The sequence below is a fragment of the Typopeltis vanoorti genome, chromosome 1 (genome assembly GCF_054136105.1).
Source record: "Typopeltis vanoorti isolate ZY-2024b chromosome 1, IOZ_Tvanoo_1.0, whole genome shotgun sequence".
Classification (NCBI taxonomy): Eukaryota; Metazoa; Arthropoda; class Arachnida; order Uropygi; family Thelyphonidae; genus Typopeltis; species Typopeltis vanoorti.
Window position 1 is genome coordinate 67,079,062 of NC_143549.1, and position 21,198 is coordinate 67,100,259.

The 21,198-nt window shown below is 35.6% G+C and overlaps 1 protein-coding gene across 3 annotated transcripts in view; it reads right to left on the bottom strand.

Moving 5' to 3' along the window:
* Window positions 1-21,198, bottom strand: part of LOC150110057 (CXXC-type zinc finger protein 1-like) — a 298,921-nt gene that overhangs the window by 22,155 nt on the left and 255,568 nt on the right. For 2 of the 3 annotated variants that reach the window (XM_090390959.1, XM_090390969.1), the window contains exon 14: window positions 3,867-4,019. The exons of the other annotated variant lie outside the window; for it this stretch is intronic. In XM_090390959.1, the coding sequence (XP_090247085.1) occupies window positions 3,867-4,019 (153 nt within the window). The remainder of the gene's footprint in view (window positions 1-3,866; window positions 4,020-21,198) is intronic. 3 annotated transcript variants of the gene reach the window in all.

Consider the following 21,198-nt stretch of genomic DNA (forward strand, 5'->3'; position numbering starts at 1 on the left):
TCATAAGCCCACAGTGTCATATGTCCAAAATGCTTTGTACTTGATAACCTGAAGTGACATTATCATAAGCCTGACCATATCATCTATCTAATCATGTCATCATAGAGATACCGTAGTCCTCCCCACATCTACGAGTTCACTACCTGCAGTTTCAGTTATCTGTGGTCAACCTCAGTCTGAAAATATTAAATGGAAAATTCCAGCAATAAACAATTTATAATTACATATGCAAAGTGGATACTAGACCCAAAATTATTTCCAAGATGGATATTTGTAGAAACTATGAAAGTTTCATAAGTTGACCTGAGATGAGAGCTTACGAGAATACAATCCTCTGCATCCCCAAGTTGCCTTAGCTACTTAAGTCAAGTAGTGCAAGCTAAGGCAACTCGGGGGATGCAGAGGATTGTATTCTCGTAACCTCTCAGGTCAACTTACGAAACTCTCATATTTTCTACAAACATTTGGCTTTGAAATAATGTTGGATCTAATATTCACTTTGCCAATGTAATTTTACATCGCCGAAATGAAGCCATATGGCTCTTTCTTTTAGTGATAGACAAGTCATAAGTTATAAATTGGATGCTGATCTGAGTAGTTCTCGGTTATCAGATCAACTGTTGCAGTATCACAGCGCGTGTTCAAGTAACTGTTATTTTACTTAATAATGGCCCTGAAGTGCAAGAGTAGTGATGCTGGTGATTCGAATATGCCAAAGAGAAGCCACAGTGCTTCCTTTTAAGTGAAAAAGGTGAAAGTTCTCAACTTCATAAAATAATAAATAAATAATAAAAAAAAAGTATGCTGAGGTTCCCAAGATTCCATTCACATTCAGATAACTTTTATTACAATATGTTATTATAATTGTTCTATTTTATTATTAGTTGTTAATCTCTTACTGTGCCTAATTTATAAATTAAACTTTATCAGAGGTATGTATGTATAGGAAAAAACATAGTATATATAGGGTTTGGTACTATCTATGGTTTCAGGTATCTACAGTGTATCTTGGAACGTATCCCCCCTGTGGATCAGGGGGTGGACTACTGTATTGTATCAAAAACCCTTTATAACTTGGCATCATTTGTAAATAGTAATGAAAAACGATTACTGTAATTAGTGAGAGAGAGAGATCAAAAGGTGATTGTGTAAAGAAGATAATCCTGAAAATGGTTTTGTCTTATGCAGCATTTGCACTTTTAATCTTAGGCAAAAGTGAATAATATAGTAGTTTGGGAAAGGGAGTTGGCTAAGAAAATCATTACAGGATGTTGGATATGGGCATCCACTCTTTCACGGACCACAATTTTTCTAATTAGTCTAAACATCAAATCCATTCAAACGGAACCCATTCAGTAGTTTAATGTTGCAAAACTCTATCCTAAGTTAAATTTCATGACAACAAGCATCATTTCAATGTATTCTTTTATGTGAGTGCCTAGCCTGTCACTATTCATTCACATTTCTCTCATTCTCATAAAATGCTTCCATACATGCTTCTATTTCCTTATCTTATAAGGAAATAGAAGCATGTATGGAATTAAAAATATATACGAGGGTGGTCTGAAAAGTTCTCATCCTAACAATGAAAAAATAAATTTATAATTTCAAAATTATTTTTATTTTTCAACATAATCTCCCTTAAGACAAGAACATTCATTCCACCAATGCTCCAGCACCATTATCCTGTCCCTGTAGTGGCTCTCAGTAAGATCTGCAAAATTAAGATCTACAGCTGAAATCACCTCTTGATTCGAAGAAAAATGCTGACCAGCGAGGAAGTGTTTTAATTTTAGGAAGAAAGAGAAGTCAGAGGGAGCCAAATCTGGAGAATAGGGTGGATGTTCCAACAATTCATAGTGCAGATCCCTTAATTTTCCCATTGCCAAAACACCTTTATGGACAGGTGCATTGCTTGATGAAAGATGATTTTTTTCTTCTGCAAAACGGGTCTTTTCTCATGAATTTTTTTCGTCTAGTCTGGTTAAAAGATTGGAATAATATTCCCGTTATTGTTGTATCCTTTTCAATATAATTAATAAACAAAATTTAGCACCCCCAAAACACCGATGCCATGACCTTTCCTGCTGATGGAACCAACTTTGTCTCTTTTGGCACTGAATAACCAGCTTCTGTCCACTGTTTTGATTGTGTTTGGATTCTGGTGTGTAATGATGAATCCAAGTCTCATCCATAGTAATAAATCGGCACACAAAATCACTTTTATTCTTCTTAAAATGCTCCAAGAACTGTTCATAGATTTTTCATGCGAGTGCGTTTTTTATCTGCTGTGAGCAAGCGAGGCACCCATCTTGCGAAAGCTTTTTCATTTTTGTAATTCTTCATGCAAAATATATCCTACATGTTCTTTTGAAATGCTTATAGTCTCAGCAATTTCATGCACTTTGACTCATCGGTCATCTAATGTCATATCGTGCATTCGATCAATGATTTCTGGTGTTGTTACACCTTTTGGATGTCCTTCATGTGGATCATTTTCAAGGCTGGTATGGCCATGTTTAAACTCAGCAGCCCATTTCTTAATTGTCGAATACAAAGGAGAAGAGTGCCCATAAACCTTTATGAACTTCGAATGAATTTCTTTTGGTGTTAAACCTTCTTTTACAAAGAATTTTATAACCGCACGCTACTCAATTTTATCCATTTCAAGGGATACAGACAACACTTTTGCTTCAGACAGCTGTATAAAACAAACTACTTGATAGAATTACTTGCAATTTCACATGGATGCTTATGACAGATATACCAACTTAGAAAAAAAAATCTTGCTGATAGTGTTGCCAACTATGGTCAAGGTCGAGAACTTTTCAGACCACCCTTGTGTGTGTGTATATATATATAAAATATAATAATATATATATATAAAATTTTCCAAATTAGTTCTTTAAAACAATATATTTATAATAAATTAAAGATACCAAGAAATTATATACTTGGCTTAATCCTTTATCCAAGTGTAAGCAAACAAAGTTTGCGACTGAAGTATTTTCAGGACCAGGGAAACTCATACATAGAAGCTAATGACTTCACATCACTTGCCTTAGTATCCCATAATGCAAAGCACATATCCGCACAGACATATAATACTATGCATTATGGGAAGGGTCACTACCCAGACTGGTTTCAACCTTTATTGAGGTCTCATGAGTGAGGGCCAGACTCAGAGGTGATACTAAGGTTGAAGTAATGCAGAAGTCATATTTTCATATACGAGCAGCCAAAAGGTGTCACAACTGATTATTAAAATACTCTGAATTAGAGATAGTTTGAAGTTTTTTTCACTTGGTTATACTATAAATTAAAGATACCAAGAAATTATATACTTAGTTTAATCCTTTATCCAAGTTTAAGTATTTTCTTTAAGTTGTCCCAGTCCTGAAGTATTTTCAGGACTGGGACAACTCGTACATAGAAGATAATGACTTCATATCACTTGCCTTAGTATCCCATAATGAAAAGCACATATCCTTAAAGACTGGGTCTGGCTCCCAGTGGTGAGTCCTCAATAACCAGTCAAAACTGGTCTGGGTAGTGACCTTTTCCATAATGCAGCGCATCATACATGTCTGTACGGATATGTGCTTTGTATTATGGGATACTAAGGCAAGTGATGTGAAGTCATTAGCTTCCATATATGAGTTGCCCCAGTCCCTGTAAATACTTCAGGTTTGCTTACACTTTATCCAAGTGTAAACAAACTTTGTTTGCTTACACTTGGATAAAGGATTAAACCAAGTATATAATTTCTTGGTATCTTTAATTTATAGTATAGCCAAGTGAAAAAACTTCCAACAATATATTTATAAATTTAGTTTCCACGTTACAAATTTACATAATATACTCACATAACGCATTCTCTCCATGTCAATTTCAGCTCTACGCAGCTTTTCCCAACTATAATGTTTAATACATTTCTTTTTTAGCAATCTGCAGAATTCTCCTGACTGTTCAAAAACATTACTAACAAGAGGGAAACCACAAACTTCATTGTCAGTAGTCTAGCAAAGAGAGAAAGAAGGGATAAAAAAAAATCTCAATTTTTATTTTAACACAGATGTTCAAGGGAAGGAAATCTTTGGTTATTACATTCTAGTAAACTGTCAAGTAATCAGGAAACATTTGCAGAATGGCAGCAATTCTTTTTTTTTTAAATTAATTATTTATTTTTAATGGATTCCGAACATAAAAGGATATATGGGTGTTAATATTATTATTATCATTTGACACCTCCAGGGAGTCCAAAGGGTGATCGAGGGAGGGCACCTGCTCTACAACTCTGTCTCCATCACTCAAACCACCAACTGACCACAACTACACCAATGCCATCTACCACTGACCACCACCACCACTAAGATTTCCACAGACAATCACAAACATCCATGCCCACAGCGGGATTTGAATCCGCAGCCTTTTGACTGGAGAGGGGAGGGGATAAACAAAGAAAAGTTCATGCAGTTTTTGCAAAGTTCACATTTTGACAAAAATTATATGGAAGTCACCATAAATGTTTTTCTGTAGATGCACATGCACATCAAAAGTACAAATGCTGATGAGTCAACTCATAAATCTAGCAAGCATAAAGTGCTGTTCGGTACAAGAATGAAAAAGCAACAAACAAGTTTCCATTCCAAATAGTGTTACAAGCATATTTCTGAGTATAAACTGGGCAAACAATACTACAATAAGATATAAATGGCATTTGGAGAAGATATAAGTGAATTCACAGCTCAAAAAAGGATTAAAAAAATCTACATCAGGTGATGATGCACCCTGTAAGAGATGATGACAAACTGGAGGCTACCTATGATAATTCAAGCCACACATGCAGGGCACTTATGGTTGAGGAAGAAATCTATTGACCTCATAAACTGACACGACTGATCAATATGAGTGATAAAACTATTATTTGCATGGGCATCAAATAAGAAAGGTGCAAACTTACTAAATAGGTTATGCAAACTCACAGCCAGCAACAAACTTTAGAAGCTGTCAAGTTTACTTGTCACCTTCACCATCATAGCTTTTAATTTTTCATGAAATGACAATGTATACTAATTAATTTAATTAATTAGTTAATTTAATTAAAAACTTTAATCAATACCTTCCTATATTTTGGCAATGTTACATTGTCATCTTCAGGGATCACAAAAAAAAAAACAATGACATGTGCACACAGGTCACTAACACTAAGCAAATGAGTCTGGAGAAAGGCAACTGAAGTCAGTCCTGAAGTCGCCCCAAGCAGGTTAAATTGGGTTGTCTTGTCCATTAGGCTGATGTTCTTAGAATGCAAGTTTCCCAAATTTGGAGAGTTATGCACCTAAATTTGTTGAGGTTTGGGAAGTTTTTTGGAGCTGAGGCTGATTCAAGGAATAATCTTCCATCACATTATACCTCATCAAGTACAAGTATGAAAGATTATTCCTTGAATCAGCCTCAGCTTCACAATACAGCCACTCAGGACTTGCTGACCATGCATTGGACATCCACTACAGAATACACTGGAAGAAAGCCACTTTATTACACTACAGAAAGTAAAAGTATGAAAAATTATTCCTTGAATCAGCCTCAGCTCTGAAAAACTTCCCAAACCTCAACAAATTTGGGTGCATGAGACTGCCCCAAATTTGGGAAGCTTGCATTCTAAGAACATCAGCCCAATGGCTAAGACAACCCAACTTAGTCTAGGACCAACTTCAGTTACCTTTCTTCAGTTTTCTCATTTGCTTAGTGTTAGTGCCTGTGTGCACATAACATTGTTTTGTGATCTCTGAAGATAGGAAGTATTGATTAAAGTTTTTAATTAATATTCTAGTATACATTGTCATTTCCTGAAAAATTAAAAGCTACGTATAACCAACGTACAAGTTTATCTACAAGAACGACTTCACATCATAATAATGAACGATTTTTTGGACTGGTTGTTGACTTGCATCATGAAAATTACTAATATAACACTGAATAACCTGAAGGCAATGTGTTCTTTCTGGACAATGCAAAGCCTCACATGGTATGAGCAACCTGGAATAAATGTGGAGTTGTATAGTATTTGTTGGGAAATTTTATGTTACCTTTCATAGACATCTCACTATCCAATTATTACCTTTACTTGTTATTGGACAATCATATATGCATCTCATAAGAAAGCGAGACAACTTTTTTTCACTTTAACTAAATAGGAGTTTTTAAACAGCATTATTTATATCGGTACTTGTAAGGAGAATGTTACATTTGTGAAGTTGCATATTTTTTTCAAATAATTTTTTTTTCTTCTCTCTCTCTCTCTCCCCCTCCAAATGTTTTAATTTTATCCTAAGAAATCAAAAGAAACTTTTCCAATCACCTGATACACTATGGAGAAAGACAAAACCTACTAAATTTGAATGCCTTCAAGGTTGCACTTTAAAAAAATACACACACCCACACATATACATAAGTTGTCTCAGAAATGTATATAGATTTCAGTGCAACATTTTATCTAAAAATAAAGATGTTGTTAAATCTTGAATAGAAGGAATTATAGTAATATAATACCTATTGTTCAGATTTAACAAGTATCAAAAATCCTACTAAAATACTTGTCTGTTAATAAGAGAAATTGAGTGTAAATGAAATAACGTTAATGTCTTTTCCTTTAAATTTTGAATATTGTATTATCGAGTGTTTTGTATGAGAAAAATAGAAATTGTATATGTGGTGAATTGTACATAAGTATACCAAGGTCAAGCTAAAGTTCCAGACAAAATAAAAGGATTAATTAGTGACCTGAGGCTAACACGAATGCAAAGGGGGTTTCCCATGGAAATGTAACGACAAGCAACAGTATCGGGTGCAGAATATCGAGGTGCTGAGTGGACGATGACGTTCTCATCATCGTTCCGGAGAGTCGATGTTCCAGTACGGTCGGGAGTGGAGTGTCCGAGTGCAGTTATGTGGTCAAGTAGAATTCCAACGTGAGATTTAGGACTCCATACGGCAATGAAGTCAATGTAACCCGAGGAGATTATGCAGTCGGACAATGGTAGCTGAGCTTTGCAAGGATCGTAGGCAATGAATCATGACCGTAGCAGCAAAAGAAACTCATCTAGAAAGAAACTGATGTGAAATTATGAGCCACAGGAATTCAAAAGATGTTCGCAAGAAAAAGCCAGAGAGATCCCGACTTCACTACTAAGTAAGAACTTTGTGATGGTGAATGAAAATTAACTGGAATGTACTTTATGTAGTAATACAGGACTTTAGGAACTATACCACTAGATGAGATCAATTACTCTGCGCTAGAGATCATAGCTAAGTTGTAGAGTGTAATACAAATGAATCTGATGTTAATAGATAATTCCTGGACCTGAGTTTTATGTGATGATAATCTAAATTAAGCTAAAGTTTTAAGGGGTAAGTTCCTAAGCACGTGGTCCCTGAAAAGTTCAAGATTAGTTAAGGGACAGGAGTATATATATTATATTGAGTTGTTTAATAGACCCTATATGCTAGACTTAGATGAATTTATTGAATGACAATTGTATATCTCTTTTTTTAGTAATGAATAAATTCTTTTCCTGCCAAACAAATACTTGTCTGATCACTAAATTCAATGCACTGTTCATAAACAGAACCTATGTGTATGTATTTTGATATAGTCACGACTGCAAAGTGAGAAACATATATAATTAAAGTATAGGAATAAGATAGAGAATTTAGGATTGTGTGCCATACTGAGTGTTTTAATCTTGGATAAAGAAAATTCTCTTATCCTGTAAATTTTGGTGGCGCAGCTTAAACAAATAAATTTCCAAAATTTTTAATCAGATTGAGCACTAGTAATCTAACAAAGAATCTGGCTTTAGCCTGAGGCTCTGTCTTTGTTATCGGAGTTTCGCACACTTGAGCAATATATTAGTAGCGGCCATAAGTTTGAAGTACTACCAAGGATTAAGATTAGACAAGGGGCAAAACATAACATATAAGTAAATAACAAAATTAGCAGATTTTTCAAAGACGAAGCCAAACAAGAATTAATTATAAGATTTAATTGATAACAAAAAAATTACTAACCAACGATATTAAATTTTTTACAATGTTTTATATATATAAAACTTAATGGTCTGCAGATCAACAAATTTTCGATGTCATTAAGACAGATCACAAAGGCTAACTTCAAATAAAATTCTACCACTAATTAAAACATGCCATATAATGTGTGTGTGTTCGCCCACCAGCTTGACACGGAAGCAGCACACAAATGAGCAGCAATAATATTCAACTGAAGGGGTGAAACTTTGTGCGAGTTGAGCCTGCCCGAGAGATGTGGAAGAGATACACAAATGGTAATGAGAAGTTCTGTCAGAACGATAAATGGGCAAAACACCACCCTGTCATGGCAGTTTCAGATATAATGGAATTCGGCTGAAAAGAATTAGCATTTCAACTCAACAATTATTGACTTGTCTTTGTCATTGGATTGTGTGATCTTTTGTTAATACTGCACCAATCATATGCATATCTTCATAGCTGCTCTTATCTCTACTGGCCTACTGTTTCGGGCTCTGCTTTCACTTCTCGTTAGTCATTCGTGAAGGATTGTTCATTACATATCTCAAGTCTTGTAAATTACTGGTAATTTTTGCTTGAAATAATGGGAAAGAAGATCACCCTATTTGGGTAGATGACTTTGTCGATGCCACAAGAAAACCGCTCAAGGCTAGAAGTAGCAATAGCGAATAGAGATCCTTGGTAAGTCACACCATTTTCAGTTTTTTCCTGAAAACTTTAGTTTACGAAAATCCCTGCATATATCTCACACCACAATTTTTTAGCTTTCATTTTGGGAAAAAAAAATGTGAGTTATATTCGAGTAAATATGGTAGATTCACTTTCCATTCTGGAAACAATCACTTGATAAGTTTATCAAAGACCGGAAAGATTTCTCTACAAAACATCACCTGATGTTAAGTTCTAATGTTAGTTCACACCGAATATTTTTGACACCTTATCATGGACTATGGCAATATGGTGGTGGTGATGATGTTGCACAGTTTCTGTTGGAGTACCTGATTGAGATGACAAATCTATACTTGTGTTCGGATTAGCTTCAGAAGCTTGAAGAAATGACTCAGAATAAACTGAAACTGGAATGAAAATGGTTTCCTAGAGTGATGTTGTAACATGAATTTTTTGAACTAGCCAAATACAGTGCTCTTCTTCACAGCATACTGGCCTTTTGGAGATAAAATGTGGGTATATTCAAATTGTATAACTTATAAAGTGAAAGTTATTGAATTACACAATTTGTTTCAGAAAAATTGTAAAAAAAATCACTCGAGTAATTTCAATATTCTTTGATTGATTTACACTGATTTCTGATTTATATATTTTGTTTGTAAGAATGAGCTAATTTAATATTATTATTATTATGGGCAACTCCAGGGAGTCAACAGACTCATCGAGGGAGGCCCTAACATCATGTCAAGAACAACTATTCGACATTCACACAGTATCTATCATACCTCGCCTTGAACTCATTCATAGTCATGACACCCACAACAGACTCTGGCAGTTTATTCCACTCATTCACCACTCGCCAAGTAAAAAGCCTAGCTCATAACACCCTTGATAACCACATTCTTGCCCAGCTTCCATATATGGTCCCTAGTCCTCCCACCACCAGTCCTATTCTCAAAAATATCTTCTGAATTATTCTTATAGAAACCCAAATATAACAGAATAAAAAATGAAAATATAATTCACCATAACCTAATGTAGCTAAGTTAACATCATATAAACTTAACTAATGCTCTGATAGGACTGCTCTGCTGTGTGAAATTGATGGACACAGTATACATAGTATGCTATGTCTGTCAATTTCATGTACTCTTAGGCCAGTTTATTTGTTTTGCAGGATGAAAAAACCTGAGTTTCAGGAAAGAATAACCGTACTACTCCCCAATATATCAGAGAGGCAGCCTCACCTTCAGTTGAATATTACAGACTATGCCACAAAGACCAGAAATAGGAAAATATCAACTTCATATAGAAAATCTTAAAATAAGGACAAATTCTAAAAGTGCCTGGATCATCTTGTAATTGTGACTTAGATATTTATTTCAGAGATGCGTGGCCCTAAGCATGAATAGTATCTCAAACTATTCAAATAGCTGTTGGAATGCATTCTATATTTTGCAGGTATCCATAGGCTGCACCATGATTTTTTTTCCTACTGACAAAGTTTCATATATCAAGAAAAATAGTGTAATGAAAGTTAATGTCATTCAGCAAATAAAATGAAAAGGAAAGGTGTGATGTGCACAACCTACTGGTAGGATACAAGCAATGTAGTTTGAGATGCATCCATAATTTCTAAAATCATTATTTAAAGAAGAAAAAAGGCTATCATTCTTATGAATTATATATATATATATATTTACTACCCTCTGTAGAGAAAAGTTCATTTGAACATTACTTTCCTTTCATTAAAGAAATAATACGAGGTGGTATCAAAAAAGTTTCGAGACTAGCTCTGTTTACGAGAAATTACTTTATCTACGTTTACACACTATCACCTTCAAAATAAATCCCCTTGCATGTCAATACAGCACTCCCAGTGTTCTTGCCACTTCTGGAATGTGTCCTGGAAGTCTTCTTTTTGAAACATGTCAAGCACCTTCTGCGATTTGTGCTGGATCTCCGCATCGTCTTCCAATGATGTTCTTCCACTCTTGAAGCATGTGCCACTCAAAACACCTTGAATGACTCATTGCAGCATTGCCGTAAAATTGACGAATCATGTCAAACGTCTCTGTGGCAGATTTGCCCAGTTTCATGCAGAATTTCACATTTACTCTTTGTTCTAACTTGCTGACCTTGATGAAATCGCTGATGTGGTAACGCAGCTGATCAGAATAGCATCAGTTGCACATCTCGCGATGTACACAAGACAATGTCTTTTGGCACACTGACTTATGAAGATAGGTGCTCCCTGTGACTCTGCGTGTAGCCTTGTGCTGCCATCTGTTGGCATGTTACAAACCTAGTCTCGAGACTTTTTGATACCACCTCGTACATATATATTCTGTGATCTTGAAAACTTTTATAACAAATTGTTGTTTTTAATTTTTATCATTTTTTTTAAGATTTTCATTTCTGCTTTATTACAATTTCATGCTTATCATTTTACATATAGTACCTTTCACTACAAGAACACTGGCATTAGAGCACACTCAACAAATAGCATCAACTTCCAGATTATTAATGATGATAATATACATGATAGCATTACATGATTAAGTTTATATTATGATTAATCTACTATGAGCAATTTTATTATTGCACAAGAGCCTCCATGGAGCTTCAAGACTCATCACAGGAGATCCACCCTATCCACACAATATCTGGCAACACATTCCATTCATTAGCCAGAGAAAAAGCTAGTCCTCGCACGGTTGCTAATGGCAAGCTTACTAATTTCTACACCAGGATGCCTCCTCTAGCCAAGTGCAGAAATATTTCAACTACATCAATCCAATAAAAAAATTTTTTTTTTTCTTGCAGTAATTTAAGTTCCTGAGAGGAGACCTCCACATAGCCTTTAAACGAATGCGGAGAACCAACCAGGGACTCTGACCTAATGTCCAATCCTCACTTTCTCATGGTGCACCCTGTTGGGTATCTACCTGGATATTGAACGAATGAGGATGGGCTGGCAATTTGGGATTTAGCCAACCAAATTGTATTCTTATTAACTTAAACCAATATAGAAAATGATGGTACAACATGACAAAATTTCATGCCGGCTAGGGCGTCATCCAGTTAAACAAGGCCCCCATTGTTTTTGCCAGGGAACCAGGGCGAACATCGAAAAGTTAGCTACTGGAAGAAATCTGAAAGCACACCACAACTCAACATTACCCGATTTAAACATCGGTACTATCAACATAAGAGGCCTGCATGGCAAAGAAATGGAGCTAGCTGAGGAATTAAATAAGTATCAGATGAACATAATAGGGGTGACCGAAACAAAAAAGACAAACACTGGAGAGATTTTTCTGAGCAATAAATACAAAATGCTATATTCAGGCAATGACAATCAAAGAAAAGGAGGAGTAGCCATAGTATCCAACACTAAATACGAGGCTAATCTTCTTGAATGGCAGGCAGTCTCAAGTAGAGTGACATGGGCAAATATCAGAATGGGGAACTGGACAATCAGACTTATTTGTGCCTATGTCCAACAGAAGACTCTACTAAGAGAGAAGTCGAGGAATTTTTGAGTCTCTAGAGAAAGCTACTGACACAATGAAAAATGAAAAGTTGGTCCTGGTTGGGAATCTAAACAGCAGAGTAGGAAGTAATTGTCAGCCATGCAAAAATATTTTGGGAAAATTTGGATAAAAGAGCAAAGCTAATAATAATGGCAAATACCTGTTGGATTTCTGCTAAGGACATGGACTGGTTATTACTATTTTATGTTCCAACATAAAAATGTGCACAAATTCACATGGAGAGAAGAGGCAAGGAATAAGAAAAGTCTCATTGACCATGTTATTGTTGATAGTGATGTTTTCTCCCTGGTGCAGGACACCAGAGTGTACGGAGGATTTGAAATTGGAAGTGATCACCATTTAGTCTTAAGTAGGATAAACTTGAATTTTATGTTGAAAATCAGGAACATGTAAGAAAGTAGTAAAGGAAATAAAAGTTGAGCAGTTCTCAGATGTGAACTGTAGACTAAAATATACAAAGATTATTGAAGAAAAAATGAAAGAGTTTGAGAACAGGAACCAAGCCTTGGAGATTCAGTGGCAAACCTTGAAGAAAACCCTGATTGATTCAGCCAGAGAGGCATGTAGTGAGGTTGTCTGCAAGGATAGAACACAGGAAGTTAAAGAGTGAAGGAAAAGAAGAAAGCATATGAAAAGTTCCTGGCAAATAAGTCAGTTTGTGCTCTTAGAGAATACATAGACAAATGTAAGAAAGCTAAACACTGTGTAAAACTAGCTAACAAAAGTCATGGGAGGACTTTGGCAAGAATACATAGAAAATAAATATCAAGAAAGTGGTAAGATATTCTGGAGGATGTTGAGGAAGCTTAGAAATGGAGGAATTAGAGATGATAAAGGTGACATGAAAATGGGAGGAAAAAAGATATCCTTGAAGTATGGAATAATTACTTCGAAAAATTGATAACTGATACAAGCAGTGATAACACAGTGGTAAAAAACACTCAACAGTCAGGAATATATATCCATACTTGTAATAGAAAAAGGTTTGACATATGGAAAGGCAACAGGAGTAGATGATATTCGACCAGAAATGCTGAAGTATGGTGGTATAAAAGGCTTACAGTGGCTGCACTGCATAGTTCAGAAAGCCTGGACAGAGGGACGAATTCCCGATGATTGGAGTAGAGCTCTAACAGTACCCATATATAAAAAGGGAAATAAAACTGAATGTGAGAAATACAGAGGTATTTCCCTACTGAGTGTTCCTGGCAAGATCTATGCAAGTATACTTGAGAAACGGTTGAGAAGAATTGTGGAAAACTTGGTGAAGAACAAACTGGATTCAGGCCAAATAGAGGCTGTCAGGATCAGATCTTCACTTTACGACAAATAGTCGAGAAAGCCTGGGAATATAACGAAGTCTGTATTTAAATTTTGTCGATTTGGAAAAGGCATACGACAAGGTGCCAAGAGAGAATCTATTCAATACACTACAGTTATATGGTGTCAATGGGGCATTATATCAAGCAATACTTAGTCTTTATATGAGTTGTAAGTCAGCAGTTAGAATTGAAGGACGTACAGGAAGATGGATTAATGTTAAAGCTGGTGTGAGACAAGGATGTACATTATCCCCTCTGTTATTCATTATCTATATGGATCACATTATGAAAGAAGTGGTATTAAACATGATATCAGAATTGGAGATGTTAATGTCAGCCTTTTTGCTTTTTGCGGACGTTGTTATACTTCTAAATAAATCTGCTACAAGTTTGCAAGATTCCCTGACTAAATTGAATAACTGTTGTAATAGATATAGTATGAAGGTCAGCAATAAAAAGACAAAGACAATGAAAATAGGTAGAATGGTTGAAAATGTCAACTGTGTTGTGAATGGGGAACTTGTGGAAGAAGTAAAACATTTCAGCTACTTAGGCACAATTTTTAGTGCAGATGGTAAATTAAATATGGAAATAGACAACAGAATCAACAAGGTTGGTGTGATAGGAAATCAACTGAATAAATTCATATTGAATAAGAGAGAAATTGGTCAGAACACTAAATTAGCTGTATACAAAGACAGTGTTCAGATCCATAAGTTTTAACTTATGGATCTGAGAGCTGGGTCAGAAGTAAAACACTTGACCAAAGACTAGAGACTGCAGATGAATCCTGAAAAAGATTAGAGACGTGAACAGATGGCATCAATGGCAATATCATATTAAAAACGAGGATATTAGCAATGAACTTGACATTGTCAGCATCCAGGAATGTGTTAGCAGAGCTAATCTCAGGTTATATGGTCACTTAAACAGAATGGGCAAGGACAGATTAGCAAAACAAGTGTTCTCTGCCAGGTTGGCAGGAAAACGACCCAGAGGAAAACCAAGATATAGGTGGATTGATACGGTACAACGTGCCTTAGACGATAGAAATATAAGATCTGATAATGTTGCAGTCTTGACAAGTAACAGACTGATTTGGAGGAAAATTGTAGATAGGAAGTTAGTAATGATGTAATTTTTTTCATGTAGTACTATCATATCCTGTACACCCCTTGAGGTTATCTTCATCATCAAATTCCTGCCATGTACATGGCAGGAATTTGATGATGAAGTTTCTCTCGTATCCCATCTTTTCTGCCTATTAAACAAACCCAAGACCCTCAATTTATCTCACAGGGAGCACATTTCACAGACCAATCACCATCTTGTTCACTCACCTCTGGATCAGCTCCACAACTTTCTTATTCTCAAAATCTCAGGTGACCAGACCTGAGCACAGCAACTCAGATAACCATATCAAGGCTGTTAACTTCTTTATTTCTGCTTATGTACTTTTTAATAACCAAGAAATCCCAAGGGCTACATAGGGCCCCCTCTGCAATATATCCTCTGAACTTCATCTCTGTATCCATCAGTACCCCCAAATACCTAGCTTCAATTCTGGAGTACAGTTTCATCTATGTGGTACACAACTTGTAATTGTTTCATCCCAAAATGCATACCTTTACACTCTTCCACATTAAACTGGCATCCATTATTTTTTTTGTCCATACTGTCGGCTTATTTAAATTATTGTGCAAGGTATCTATGTTGCCTTGATTGACTATTATGCAATATTTCCCTTCAAATCTTTTTCCATACTATTATGTACAAATCAGACAGAAGTGGTCCAAGTGCAGAGCCTTGGGGCACATTGCTAGTCACTGCTTTCTCCTAAATTTTGCTCTTACACATAATACCTCTTTGTTATCTGTCCACCAGCTGCCACCCTCATGTCGAAAGCACTAATTTCATATCCATTCCATTTGTTTCAGTTCGCATTCAACTTCCATGTAATATCCTTTCAATGCCTTTGAAAGATAAAGCAATATCATCATGTAGTCTTTTTTCATTATAAAAATTATGGAAACTACAAATAATGAGCAACCCATTCCTGTCCCTGCACCAGACTCTCATAAATCCACCTAGTCTTCACCTAAAATCAAGAAACCCTTTCTGGTCTATGGACGAATTCTCTTCAGTTGCCTTACCATCAACACCTGACATGTGGAGAGAAAACTGGTCCAACAATCTTCCAACAAATGGTTTCAAGATCCCTGTGCTCCACAGCCTGATTTTGCCTTCCTAGGAAGATTTGGTCATCTATCAACAGGATCAGAACTAACCAGGGCAGATATGGCTACCTACTACATTGATGGAGACTGTCAGACCACCCTTATTGTGACTGTTCCCTTGTGGCTCAGACGATAACACATATTGTGAATGACTGTTCAAGGTGCCAATTTCATGATGGAGGCCTCCAGGACATCCACAGGGTGACAGATGAGGCCTAGGATTGGCTTTCTGGTCTGGATTGCTGCTTTTGTCATAAGAATAAATAAATAAATAAATAAATTATAAAAATTATGGAAACAACTACAATGTTAGAGTAAAATTTCAGTTTAATATAAACCAAAATAATCAGTCAACATTTCGAATTCACATTAAGGTCATCATCTGGAGTATACACATATATACAAAGAAACAAGCTGCACTACAATCTACATGGTATGCTAAAGTTACATTGATTTAGTCAACTGTTAAAACTACTGGCCTGACCTTTGGTGAAACAAATAAATAAATAAAACTTATTACATCAATGCTAGATTCCTGATATTATTATTATCTATTTGGTTACAAAAATAAATTAAGCTTGAGAGAAACATGTGCACACAAAGTTACTCATATAAGTATACATATAAATTAAAACAAAACAGTATGAATGGTGGTCAATAAAAGCTGAAATAATTGCTTAGAGTCCTAAAGTCAAGGTTAGCTGGAAAACTTGAACTAAGTGGGCTAAATGTGTGTCATCCAAATTCTTGGGATTTTTATGCCACCATTATTATTAAGATTAGGATGGTTAATCAAAATTTCACAAGCTTCTTTAAATTTGTGTTCATACCAAGTTTTTGTATGATGTAGTGCTTTTCCAATTTGGTGTAGGGTGTTAAGAGCATGATATCAGAGGCCTGCTTCACCAAAATTTTCAAATGTACAAGGGTGAGCTGAAAAGTTCTCAGCATAACAATGAAAAAATGAGTTTATAATTTCAAAATAATTTTTATTTTTCAACATAATCTCTTTTAAGACTAATACATTTATTCCATCGATGCTCTAGCACCATTATCCCTTCCATGTAGTGGTTCTCAGTAGGATATGCAAAATACCCCTCTACAGCTGCAATCACCTCTTGATTCGAAGAAAAATGCTGACCAGAGAGGAAGAGTTTTAGTTTTGGGAAGAGAGATAGAAGTCAGAGGGAGCCAAATCTGGGGAATAGGGTGGATGTTCCAACAATTCATTGCGCAGTTTCCTTAATTTTCCCATTCTTCTGCAAACCAGGTCTTTTCTTACAACTTTTTTTTCTCATCTAGTCTGGTTAAAAGATTGGAATAATATTTCCCGTTTATTGTTTAACCCTTTTCAAGATAATTAATAAACAAAATGCCTTTAATATCCCCAAACACCGAAGCCATGACCTTTCCTGCTAATGGAACCGACTTTGTCTTCTTTGGCACTGAACAACCGGCTTCTGTCCACTGTTTTGACTGCTGTTTGGATTCTGGTAGGTAATGGTGAATCCAAGTCTCATCCATAGTATTAAATCAACGCACAAAATCAGTTTTATACTTCTTAAAAGACTCCAAGCACTGATCAGAGATTTTGATGTGGGTACATTTTTGATCTGCTGTGAGAAAGCACAGCATCCATCTTGTGCAAACTTATTCCATTTTTGCAATTCTTCATGCAAAATATATCCTACACGTTCTCTTGAAATGCTTATAGGCTCAGCAATTTCATGCACTTTGATTCGCCGACCATCTAATATCACATCGTGTTCAATGGTTGAACACGTGAACAGCGATATCATATCGTGTTCAGAAATCTTCATCAATGATTTCTGGTGTTATTACACTTTTTTGGATGTCCTTCACAGGGATCAAAGCTGGTACAGCTACGTTTAAACTCGGCAGCCCATTTCTTAATTGTTGAAAATGAAGGAGAAGAGTGTCCATAAATTTTTATGAACTTCGAATGAAGTTCATAAAAATTTATGGACACTTCTTTTACAAAGAATTCTATAACCGCAATGATATTCAAATTTTATCCATTTCAAGGGATACAGACAACACTTCTGCTTCAAACAGCTATATAAAACAAACTACTTGCAATTCCACATGAATGCTTATGATAGATATCATCATCATCAAATTCCTGCCATGTACCCTCAAGGAATGTACAGGATATGACAGAACTACATGAAAAAATTACATCATTACTAACTTCCTATCTACAATTTTCATCCAAATCAGTCTGTTACTTGTCAAGACTCCAACATTATCAGATCTTATATTTCTATCGTCTAAGGCACGTTGTACCGTATCAATCCACCTATATCTTGGTTTTCCTCTGGGTCGTTTTCCTGCCAACCTGGCAGAGAACACTTGTTTTGCTAATCTTTCCTCTCCCATTCTATTTAAATGACCATACCACCTGAGATTAGCTCTGCTAACGCATTCCTGAATGCTGACAATGTCAAGTTCTTTCCTAATATCCTCATTTTTAATATGATATTGCTATTGATGCCATTTGTTCACGCCTCGAATCTTTCTCAGGACTCTCATATCTGCGGTCTCTAGTCTTTGGTCAAGTGTTTTACTTCTGACCCAGCTCTCAGATCCATAAGTTAAAACTGGTTTGAACACTGTCTTGTATACAGCTAATTTAGTGTTCCGACTAATTTCTCTCTTACTCCATATGAATTTATTCAATTGACTTCCCACCATACCAGCATTACTGATTCTGTTGTCTATTTCTATATTTAATTTACCATCTTCAGTAAAAATCGTGCTTAAGTAGCTGAAATGTTTTACTTGTTCCACAGGTTCTCCATTCACAACACAGTTGACATTTTCGATGATTCTGCCTATTTTCATTGTCTTTGTCTTTTTATTGCTGACCTTCATACCATATCTATTACAACAGCTATTCAATTTAGTCAGAGAATCTTGCAGACATGTAGCGGATTTATTTAGAAGTATAACATCATCCGCATAAAGCAAAGAGCTGACATCAACATCTCCAATTTTGATATCAGGTTTAATACCACTTTCCTTCATAATGTGATCCATATAGATAATGAATAACAGAGGGGATAATGTACATCCTTGTCTCACACCAGATTTAACATTAAACCAACTTCCTGTACTTCCTTCAATTCTAACTGCTGACTTACAACTCAAATAAAGACTAAGTATTGCTTGATATAATGCCCCATTGACACCATATAACTGCAGCATATTGAATAGCTTCTCTCTTGGCACCTTGTCGTATGCCTTTTCCAAACCGACAAAACTTAAATACAGATCTTTGTTATATTCCCAGGCTTTCTCGACTATTTGTCGTAAAGTGAAGATCTGATCCTGACAGCCTTTATTTGGCCTGAATCCAGTTTGTTCTTCACCAAGTTTTCTTCCACAATTCTTCTCAACCGTTTCTCAAGTATACTTGCATAGATCTTGCCAGGAACACTCAGTAGGGAAATACCTCTGTAATTCTCACATTCAGTTTTATTTCCCTTTTTATATATGGGTACTATGAGAGCTCTACTCCAATCATCAGGAATTTGTCCATCTGTCCAGGCTTTCTGAACTATGCAGTGCAGCCACTGTAAGACTTTTATACCACCATACTTCAGCATTTCTGGTCGAATATCATCTACTCCTGCTGCCTTTCCACATTTCAAGCCTTTGATGGCTTTTTCTACTTCAAGTATGGATATGTATTCCTGACTGCATGCCTGGTCAGTGTTTTTTTATCACTGTGCTGTCATCACTGCTTGTTTCATTTAGCAGTTTTTCAAAGTAATTACTCCATACTTCAAGGATATCTTTTTCTCCTGTTTACATGTCACCTTTATCATCTCTAACTCCTTTTACAGCACTCTTTCCTCCATTCTTAAGCTTCTTCAACAACCTACAGAATATTTTGCCACCTTCTTGATATTTATTTTCTATATTCTTGCCAAAATCCTCCCATGACTTTTGTTTAGCTAGTTTTACACACTGTTTAGCTTTCTTACATTTGTCTCTATATTCTGTAAGAGTAAAAGCTGACTTATTTGCCAGGAACTTTTGATATGCTTCCTTCTTTTCCTTCACTGCCTCTTTAACTTCCTGTGTCCACCATGGAGTTCTGATTTTTTTATCCTTGCACACAACCTCACCACATGCCTCTCTGGCAGAATCAATCAATGTTTTCTTCAGAGTTTGCCACTGAATCTCCAAGGCTTGATTCCTGTTCTCAAACTCTTTCAATTTCTTTTCAATAATCTTTCTGTATTTTAGTCTACAGTTCACATCCGAGAGCTGCTCAACTTTTATTCGCTTTAAAACTTTCTTACATGTTATTCTTTTCAATATGAAATTCAATTTTATCCTGCTCAAGACTAAATAGTGATCACTTCCAATTTCAAATCCTCCGTACACTCTGGTGTCCTGCACCAGGGAGAAAACATCACTATCAACAATAACATAGTCAATGAGACTTTTCTTATTCCTAGCCTCTTCTCTCCATGTGAATTTGTGCACATTTTTATGTTGGAACATAGTGTTAATAATAACCAGTCCATGTCCTGAGCAGAAATCCAACAGATATTTGCCATTATTATTAGCTTTGCTCTTTTCACCAAATTTTCCCAAAATATTTTTGTATGTCTGACAATCATTTCCTACTCTGATATTTAGATCCCCAACAAGGACAAACTTTTCCCTTTTCATTGTGTCAGTTGCTTTTTCTAAAGCGTCAAAAAATTCCTCCACTTCTACCTTAGTAGAACCTACTGGTAGCACCATAGGCACAAATAAGTCTCATTGTCCAGTTCCCCATTCTCATATTTGCCCACATTACTCTACTTGAGACTGACTGCCATTCAAGAAGATTAGCCTCGTATTTTGTGTTGAATACTATGGCTACTCCTTCTTTTCCTTGATTGCCATTGCCTGAATATAACATTTTGTATTTATTGCTCAGCAGAAAAAGGAGAATCCATTCCGATAATAGGGTAATCAATCTGTCTTCTGGGATGAGTTTGTTTATTATTACAGGTCGGAAAATTTAGCTTTTCTTTTACGAACATTGCAGTTTTTAAAGTGTAACTATTTTGCTTGTATAACAGTTGGAAAAATGTACAAAGAGTATTAACAAAATTAAAAAAGGTATAGCATAAAACAAAAATTTAACTAAGTTTATTTTTAAGAAAGTTTTCTATAAAATAAAAATAATTATACAGAAAAATAGAAATTTTTTCACATGAACTTAGATATTCTAAACTTATGGTTGAGATAACTGTAACACTTTAATGTCCAAAACCGATTAATTATTTATGACTTGTTGCGACTCTTTTAACAAACCCA